This window comes from Tupaia chinensis, unplaced genomic scaffold, assembly GCF_000334495.1.
Source record: "Tupaia chinensis unplaced genomic scaffold, TupChi_1.0 Scaffold143584_1, whole genome shotgun sequence".
NCBI lineage: Eukaryota > Metazoa > Chordata > Mammalia > Scandentia > Tupaiidae > Tupaia > Tupaia belangeri.
Window position 1 is genome coordinate 8,790,704 of NW_006203430.1, and position 9,068 is coordinate 8,799,771.

Consider the following 9,068-nt stretch of genomic DNA (forward strand, 5'->3'; position numbering starts at 1 on the left):
CCCCGCGGCGCAGTAGCGTGGGTGTGGCGGTGCTGGAGCTGCTCAACTTCCCACCACCGTCCTCGCCCACGTTGTCGGTTTCCTCCACCAGCCTCTGACCCGCAGCGCGGAGCCCACAGAGGCCCGGCAGCCTTCTACATGCCTTAAGCCCCACCAGGGCAGCCCCAGCGCCTCCCTCTCATCAGTCCTCATGTGTCAGGGGTGGGGTCCATGGTTCCCACCAGGGATAACCTGCATCGTCTGTCCATGTCTCTGTGTTCATTCCTCAGCGTTCGTTTGTGTGTGTGCCGTTTGTTATTTATTTACTTATTTATTTATTTATTAATTCGTTATTTATTGATGGATGAACACCGCTGCATCTACCAGTTTATACGTTTACTCTTGGAGCATATGTTCTCCTGCGCATCTGGGGACCAAGCTGTCCTCCCACCCCACTCCCTGCTTTGGGTGTAAGGGAAGTGATATGGGTGGAGACACACTGCACGGGAGTCAGAGCGGCCCAGTCGGACTCTGCAGAGCTGCTGGCCAGGGTAGGCAGAGAAGTGGGGGAGGGGCTTTGTGAGCAGCTGCAGCCCTCTAGCCCGTGCTTTGCACATTGCCTTCGTTTTGCGCAGCCAGTCACTGTCCCTAGAAAGGGCACAAAGCAGGCTCCCTGTGTCCTGTGTCTGCAGTGTGGTGTCTTCTCTGGATCTTGTGCAGAGCTGGGCACAAACTCATGCACACAGACCCTCTACAGCAATATGAACCAACTTGAACAATAAACATCTTTTTTGGGCTCCGTGGGCCTGAGGTTGCATGTCCATCTCTGGTCCTTTTTGTCTCCTGTGCCTGTGGGGCTGCAGCACAGCCTTGGGTCCTGCGGAGCACTAGGGTAAGGGCCTATGGGTGGGTGTGCCGCCTGGCTGAGAAGCTGCATTGGCATTTGTGGCCTGCAAGGCAATATCTTTGTGTCCAGCACAGACACTGTGCTGTGGTATCTGGATCAGCACCCAACTGTGAGCATGGTTTGCTGCCAGCCTGGTTCCCAAGGCCCCTGTTGTACTCTAGGCCCTGGAATGGGGCGCGTATTGGAGAGTGTTGCCTCCATGTCACCATTACTGTCCTGGGTGCTTGGAAGACTTGTGACTTCCAGCCTGGGTGTCATGAAACCTAGGGTTAGGGTTGACCCCTGCAGGAGAGGAGGCTGAGGAGGTTCTGGCTCCCCCTTCCCCAATGCGGCAAAGTCTGTCCAGCAACTGAACACTCAGTGAGCACGCAGTCCCATACAGTCACTGGTGACTCACAGGCGAGGATTAAGGTGGAAACAGGATGTGTGCTCATGCTTGGGGGAAGGGAGGGCAACTGGAAGGGGGTCCCAGCTTCATGCAGCTCCAGCACCCAGGTACTCCCTGACTGAACACCAGCCAGGAGGATGTTCACAGACCAGACCGGGGTCACCCCTCCGGTATAGGCCAACTCGTGAAGTGGGGAGCTCTTATCCTTTCCTGAGGGTATACCTATTTCCCTCCAGCGAGGGCTTTCTGGAGAAAGAGGCCCTCTGCCCCAAGACTGGCCAGTCCATGTGGAGGACGCAGGGCAGAGAACTGGAAGGCTCTGGCTCAGGTAGGAGCCAGGCCCCACCCATAAAGGCTCCACCTTCGGCTGGCCCCTGGGCTTAGGGCCGGAGGTGCCAGGGCCCCGCCCACCGCGGGAGGCGGGTACTGGAGGCTCCTGACAGAGGGACCCAGACCTGTCGACTCCGGCCAGCCGCTGCCGCCGCCACCCATGGGGAACAGCCACTGTGTCCCTCAGGCCCCCAGAAGGTTCCGGGCCTCTTTCTCCAGAAAGCCCTCGCTGAAGGGAAATAGGTGAGTGGCCGAGGTGGGTGGGCCTTAGCCACTCGGCACAGGGTCTCCTTCAACCTGCCTCCAGGGCCAGGCCATGAGCCCCGCCTTCCCTTGTCCCCAGAGAGGACAGCGCGAGGAAGCTGGCCGGGCTGTTTGGCACGGAGGCTGGTCCCGACGGGGACACCACTCCAGACAAGATCTTCTACTACATCCCTGGGACGGTGAGCGGAGCGGGCGTGTCCCCACTGGAGTGGTCTGTGTGCGGCCCCGAGGGTGTCGCGGTGGTCGTGAGCGTGGTCCTGCCCACTCGTGTGCGACAGCGTGTGCCTGTGTCAGCGTGTGTACCGTGTCTGCCAGCAGCTCAGGGTCTTCCCGGTCAGAGCAGGGGGATTCAAATCCAAGGCAAGGTGAGGAAGTAGACACTGCCCCACCCTGGAGCGCTCCTCCGCCGAAAGTCTGAGCGGAGAGCGAAACTGAGACCCAGGACTGAGTCAGGCGGGCGAGCGAGAGGCCGGCAGGGGCGGGCCACGGGGCGGGGCCTCGGGAGTCTCGGTGGCATCGGGGTGGGGGGGCCGCGCCTGCCCCGCCCCCTGGCCGGGGCCCCGGGTCGTCGTGGGACCCTGCGCATGCATCTCTGGTTCTCTGCAGTGGGACACGGTGCTCTGTTGGTGGTGTCACTTGAGGGGGGTAAGGGGCTTCAGGCGCTAGCCAGTCTGTCATCGGTTCTAGGCCTGTTTCTCCCTGGGTATCTCCTGGGTACCAAAGCCTCAACCCATGGCAACCTTCTGCGTTCCTTACACTGCCCCCTCCACAACCTCCTACCAAGGCCACACAGCAAGGAAGTGGTTCCCAAGCATCTGCTAGACCATTGTTTCAGTGGAGGGAGCCCAAGACCAGGTCCACTCCTGCCACTGTGGGGCCTCGGGCTGGGTGGGGGGGAGACCCCACCCCCTTTCCCATCCAGGCTGGCGTTGGGTTGGGAGAACAGGAGAGCCTGGGCTGCAGAGCTGTCATGAATGCCCCGCCCCACAGGAGCCCCTCCTGCCCAGGACTGCTCACCTGGGTGGGTGGGGCTCTGCTATTTGGGGAAGAAGACAGACATTGTGAGTCCACAGGGGCTGGGCTGGCTCCTGCCTTGTACTTCTCCCCTGGCTCCTGGCATGGGCTTCCCGAACCTACCCTTCCAATATGACCCCCACGGGGCTGGGAAGCCTGTGCCCCACCTCCTTTTGCCCTCTGAGGTCCCAGGGCTCCCAGTAGGCAATTGTTGGGTGCTCAGAGAAGTAGACAAGGAGAGGGGTGCCTGACCAGGCCTCGGTGGGGCCCTTCCACATCTCCTGACTCCCTTTGTCCAGACCCAGATATGAATACAACACTGGCATATGGAAGGTGGCCCCAGAGTCCTCCCCTGCCAGGGTACAGTAGCTGAAGGAAGACACAAGATGTTGAGCCTCTGGAGGTTGGACAGAAGGGAGGCTCTCTGAGACAATCATAGAGTCAGTCCTCTGGCCCTGCAGCTGGGCTCTCAATTCTGCACCATGCTGCCATGGCCCTGTCATGGCTCTAGGCTGAGTCCTCCCCTGGGCTCCAAGGCTGAGCCTGGGCCGCAGGGCCGGCTGTGTGACCCTTCCTGATTCATGGCCTATTTTTCATGAGTGCCATCTCAGCGTCAGTTCCCACACTGGGTGTGGGTGCAGGAGGCTCCGCCCAGAGGCAGGGAGGCTGGGAAAGCTGTGCATCTGTCTGTTCACATTCCTGGGCTTGCCCAAGGGGCAGCTTAGCTTGGCCAGGGCATAGCAGCCTGTTTAGGTGGGCCTTGCCAGATCCCAAGGAAGCATGACCCCTACCTAACATACCCCTGAGCCCATAGGCCACAGCCTTCTCCTGCCCTAGGTCAGCACCTATCCCTGTCTGACCCCAACCTGATGATCAAACCCTTCCACTTTCAGAGGACTCCGTGTCCGTATTAGCTAAGTGTTGTGTGGACAGTGGCCTTCCTCCCCTTTCCCTCCTTCCCTCCCTCCCATCTTCCTCCTCCCTAGCAGACAAGACATACTTTGACCCCCCAGCACATTTCAGGCCCTGTCCAAAGAAACAAAGACCCCCGTTCTCATGGTGTTCTCATCCCCATGGCAGAGACAGATGACAAAGGGAAGTACAGTAAGTCAGAGTGCGATGAGTGCTCAGGAGAAGAGGAAAGGAGGAAAGGGATGCGGAAGGATCAGGGCAGGGTGGCATTTTAAAAAGGAATCCAGAAAGACCTTCAGGAAGAAGGCAAAATTGGAGCAAGATTTTGAAGTGGTTAAGGAAGTTAGGGCTGATCGGGCCTGGTATAGGGATCAGCAAGTCCAAGGCCCTGAGACAGGCATGTGCCTGATATGAGGGAAGATGAAGAAGAGTAAGCGAAGGGGGAGGGGCGGCTCATAGAGAAGTGTATTTATTTAGTATTTATTTTTCCATAAGCAAGAAAGAGTGAGAGAGAGCATCTCCCTATAGTATCTTCACGCCACAATCCACTCCCAGCCCTAGGCGGCCCCAGATCATGGACACATGCCTCGTATGTTCAGGGGGGTTTCTGGACGCAAACCTGGAACTTTCCCATGGGGATCAGCCTTGCAGAGTATTGCATCACCTGTGCCACTTTAGGAGTATTTACACCAAGGAAATGGCCATGATATTTTGGTTTTGCGTTTTTTGTTTTGTTTTGTTTTTGTTTTTGTTTTTGTTTTTGATTTTTGAGAGGTTTTTGCTATAGGGTGCATGCGCTCGCCAGAAAGACAGACAGAGACAGAGAGACAGAAAGCGAGAAATCACCCCCCAGGGGGGATGGCCACGCTGCAATCCCTTCTCCATTCTCCTCTTGGGATCTTGGGCACACATGCACACGTGCCCGGCGTGAGTTTAAGCCACCGGGTCCGGGACTTGAACTGCGATTGACTACATGGGAGTTCAGCGACATAGCCATAACACTAACTGCTGGTCCCTGTTTTTTGTTTTTTATAGAACTAAGTGTTAAGCATTTTGGAGCTGACACTAGAGACATGGGAGTTTTGAATATTGTGTCACCTAGACACTCCAAAATTCTTTTGACAAGTCTTAGGAGACTGAGTAATCAAAACAAGATTACACATCTTGAGAAATAACAAAGATGGGGCCACCAGGTTTGTGTGGTGGTTAAGGGCACTGGACTCCCACATGGCCGACCATGGTTCGAGTCCCAGACCTAGCAGCTTGCTTTCTCACTTTCTTGCTTTCTCTCTCACTGTATCCCTCTCTGGTCAAGTTAAAATAAATACATAAGTAAATAAATAAATAAAGTTAAATAAAATAATTCTAAAAAAAAAAAAAATCTATGTGTAGTGACTGGCAGGTGGCATAGCCTATCTCTACCATTGTTAGCCTGGCTGCAGCAAGGAAGCTGTGCATGTATGTGTATGTGTGTGTACACGTGTGCATGCACAAACATATGCATGCTTACCACATGTGTAACCTGCCACTATTTATTTTTTAATATTTATTTAATTTTATTTATTATAATTATTATCAGTTTTAATTTGATCAGAGAGAGACAGAGAGGGAAAGGGAAAATGAGAAAGCAAGCCACCAGGTCCAGGACTCGAACCATGGTCACCCATGTGGGAGTCCAAGCGCCTTAACTAACATGCCACCTGCCAGCCTCCTGCCACTATTTTATGTGAAGAGGCTGTGTGTGCACAGGGTTCTGTCCATACGTGTGGTGGCATGTCTAGTATGACTGCGTAGACAGATACCATGCCTAGATGTCTTTAGCGGCGTGTACATTGGCTCCTCTCTCCTGCCTGTCCTCTGAGTTCTGCTTCCCCCCAGGACATCCCAGGCCTGGACAGTCAGCGAGAGAACCTGGAGCAGCCATTCCTGAGTGTGTTCAAGAAGAGCCGGCGGAGGGTGCCTGTGAGGAACTTGGGCAAAGTGGTGCACTATGCCAAGGTCCAGTTGCGGTTCCAGCACAGCCAGGTGGGGACCTGGTCAGGTAGGGGCACGCTTGGGGAACCAATGCCCTGCAGCCTGAGGCCTGCTCCCCAGACCCTCAGACTGCTTTCCCCCTAGGATGTCAGCGACTGCTACCTGGAGCTATTCCCCTCCCACCTCTACTTCCAGGCCCATGGGTCTGAAGGACTCACGTTCCAGGTGAGGGTGATAGGAAAAGGGGGGATGGGGGGTGGCTACTCCCTTTGTGAGTCCCTGCAACCCCTCCCCCCTGTGCTCTGGCAGGGGCTGTTACCTCTGACTGAGTTGAGCGTCTGCCGGCTAGAGGGGTCCAGAGAGCATGCCTTCCAAATCACAGGTGTGTGGGGGACACCACCTGGCCCCCAGCCAGGCCCCCTGGAGGGGAGGGAGCATTTCCTGTGGGCTTTTGGGGCTCCAGGCTCAGACCATCCCCCCTACTTTGTCCTCCTCACAGGCCCTCTGCCTGCCCCACTCCTTGTACTCTGCCCCAGCGAGGGTGAGCTGGGCCGCTGGCTCTACCACCTGGAGAAGCAGATGGCTCTCGTGGGGGGACTGCGGCGCTGCCACTCAGCACCCTCGCAGGTTAGTGCCAGGACCCCACACCCCTTCCCCAGTCCAACTCTGCCCAGCCTGCCCTGACCTCCTCCTCACCAGGGCCGCCCTGGAGATGAGCTCCCCTGGACACTGCAGCGTCACCTGACCCGTCTGCGGACAGCATCAGGGCACAAGTTGGTGGGCAGCGCCATCTGTGCTTCCAGGGTCAAGCTGCAGCATCTGCCCTCCCAGGTGAGTGGGGAGGAATGGGCTGGGGTACACGGCAGTGGGGAGGGGCGGGCCCTGGGTCACAGTGTCCCCAGCTCCCCCGTCCTTTGCCCTCTCACAGGACCAGTGGGACCGGCTGCTAGTGCTGTACCCAACATCCCTGGCCATTTTCTCTGAGGAACCAGATGGGCTTTGCTTTAAGGTGGGCCACACCCCACTGTGGACCCGCCCCAGGGAGGAACCCTATGTGTGGGGGTGGGAGGGGGCAGCAACTCAGGAGGAACCTGTATTTCGGGCCTGTTGGGACAAAGCACAGGCTCCGCCCACTCAGCCCCACTCCCTTGGTCAGTCTGATCTTAGCACCAGTGTGGAGGAGTCCCTCCCTGAGCATCCCAAATCATCCTCCAGGATCCCCAGTCACCAACTGGACCATCACCCCAGGATGTGTGTCCTGGGGGGAGCCTCTCCTGATAGTCGCTGGCATGCGCTCGCCCCACACGCCTTCCCTGGGCCTGAGGGGTGTGTGCATGGGTGTGCATGTACGGGGTATCCTATGGACTGGAGTGTGTCACTTGTATGCACTCTGCAACCTTCAGTCACTACACATACGGAAGGATGCTCGTGATCCTCCCACCCCATCTTAGCAGGTGGCCCCCGGGGACCAGCCCTTATAAACACCTGTGTCTTTCATTGACTGGTGAAGATGCCCAGAAGTTGGCTGGCCTCCCTCAGGGTTCTGGCCTCAGTGCCCAACCAGGTCTGGAGGGCAAGACAGAGATGGGGCCAGGCAAGGTCCAGGTCCTCACTTGCTGCCCCCACAGGGGGAGCTCCCGCTCAGCGCCATCCACATCAACCTGGACGAAAAGGAAAAACAGATCCGCTCCTTCCTGATTGAAGGTGGGTCCTGGTCCCAGGCTTTGCCCTCCTGCCCAGCAGGGCCATTGGTGGGAGGGGAGAGGTGAGCCTGGTATGTGCCCCAGCTCTTTAGTGGGGGTTCTGTGGGGTGCACCCCATCCCAGAGCCCCGACTCATGGTGTCTGGTGCCAGGCCGCCTCATCAACACCATCCGCGTGGTGTGTGCCAGCTACGAGGACTACAGCCACTGGCTGCTCTTGAAGATGCCCAGAAGTTGGCTGGCCTCCCTCAGGGTTCTGGCCTCAGTGCCCAACCAGGTCTGGAGGGCAAGACAGAGATGGGGCCAGGCAAGGTCCAGGTCCTCACTTGCTGCCCCCACAGGGGGAGCTCCCGCTCAGCGCCATCCACATCAACCTGGACGAAAAGGAAAAACAGATCCGCTCCTTCCTGATTGAAGGTGGGTCCTGGTCCCAGGCTTTGCCCTCCTGCCCAGCAGGGCCATTGGTGGGAGGGGAGAGGTGAGCCTGGTATGTGCCCCAGCTCTTTAGTGGGGGTTCTGTGGGGTGCACCCCATCCCAGAGCCCCGACTCATGGTGTCTGGTGCCAGGCCGCCTCATCAACACCATCCGCGTGGTGTGTGCCAGCTACGAGGACTACAGCCACTGGCTGCTCTGCCTCCGGACAGTCTCCCTCAGGGATGGGGTCCCAGTGCTGCCCGGCCCTGACAGCTCCTCGGGGCTGCAGGTGCCCATACAGGTCAGCAGAGCACCCCCACAGCTTGGGTCCCGGGTGGTGGTCAAAAGTGGGGGCAGAGGGTGAGTCCAGGCGTGGGTAGGTGGGAGAGGACTCCAGCCACCTGGCTCACCCCCTGGCTGCCCAGGTTGTGGGCCGTGGTCAAGGCTCTCTCTCCTCGGATGGACGGACTAGCTGGGACTCTGGCTGCCCTGCACCCCCTTCCACCCGCACCAGCCACTCCCTCCCTGAGTCCTCAGTTCCATCGACTTCAAGCTGTCCTGCCCGGCCTGCCCACGTGAGTACCTGGGGGGGATGGTAGAGGGAAGGAGGTAGGAAGCCATCATATATGTGAGGGGGTCGGATCCCCATGACACTCCATCCTGGGCCTGGGCCTTGGTTCCTGAGGAGAAGGGACTCAGGCTGAAGGGAACTCCATGTAGCCTCAGAGAACTGAGGGCCCAAGAGAATTTTCTGGAAAGTCTTGGTGTCCACAGGACCAGGCCAACCCTGACTGCACCAGCATTGGCCGGAGGAGGGCAGAGCTGAGACGAGGCAGCAGTAGCAGGTCACTCAGAAGCAAGGCCCCGGTGGAAGGGCCTGGCCCAACAGCTCCACAACACCTGCACCTGGACCTGACCAAGGTGGGCCCGGCACACCAACCCCAGCTGCAGGCCTGGCTCTTGTGCCCACTCTCCACCTCCCTGGTCTCTGTCTCGCAGGTCCTCTCTCAGGCCCAGGTGGTCCTGGAGCACTCAGAGGCTTCCTGCACGGAGAAGGGAAGGTTCAGTTACTCTCACCTCGAGGAACCTCTCTTCCGTCTCTTCTCTCTAGCTGAACAGGCTGAGCCTGGAGGACAGTCCAGAGGCCCCAGACTACTCTTTGGAGACGCCACATTCCCCGCTC

At 58.1% G+C, this 9,068-nt stretch overlaps 2 protein-coding genes across 2 annotated transcripts in view; both read left to right on the plus strand.

The window, feature by feature from the left end:
* Positions 1-370, plus strand: part of KLHL17 (kelch like family member 17) — a 6,656-nt gene extending 6,286 nt beyond the window's left edge. The window contains exon 12 of the mRNA XM_027766522.1: positions 22-370. Coding sequence (XP_027622323.1) covers positions 22-98 — 77 coding nt within the window. The 3' untranslated portion in view covers positions 99-370. The remainder of the gene's footprint in view (positions 1-21) is intronic.
* A 1,372-nt stretch (positions 371-1,742) lies between these two features.
* The window catches only part of PLEKHN1 (pleckstrin homology domain containing N1), an 8,983-nt gene continuing 1,657 nt past the window's right edge, over positions 1,743-9,068 (plus strand). Inside the window, 13 exon segments of the mRNA XM_014582390.2 lie at positions 1,743-1,847; positions 1,948-2,047; positions 5,673-5,819; positions 5,913-5,993; positions 6,078-6,150; positions 6,268-6,395; positions 6,468-6,599; positions 6,697-6,777; positions 7,397-7,472; positions 8,038-8,186; positions 8,311-8,460; positions 8,660-8,806; positions 8,997-9,068. The exon segment at positions 8,997-9,068 is cut by the window's right edge and continues 15 nt beyond it. Coding sequence (XP_014437876.1) covers positions 1,765-1,847; positions 1,948-2,047; positions 5,673-5,819; positions 5,913-5,993; positions 6,078-6,150; positions 6,268-6,395; positions 6,468-6,599; positions 6,697-6,777; positions 7,397-7,472; positions 8,038-8,186; positions 8,311-8,460; positions 8,660-8,806; positions 8,997-9,068 — 1,419 coding nt within the window. The 5' untranslated portion in view covers positions 1,743-1,764.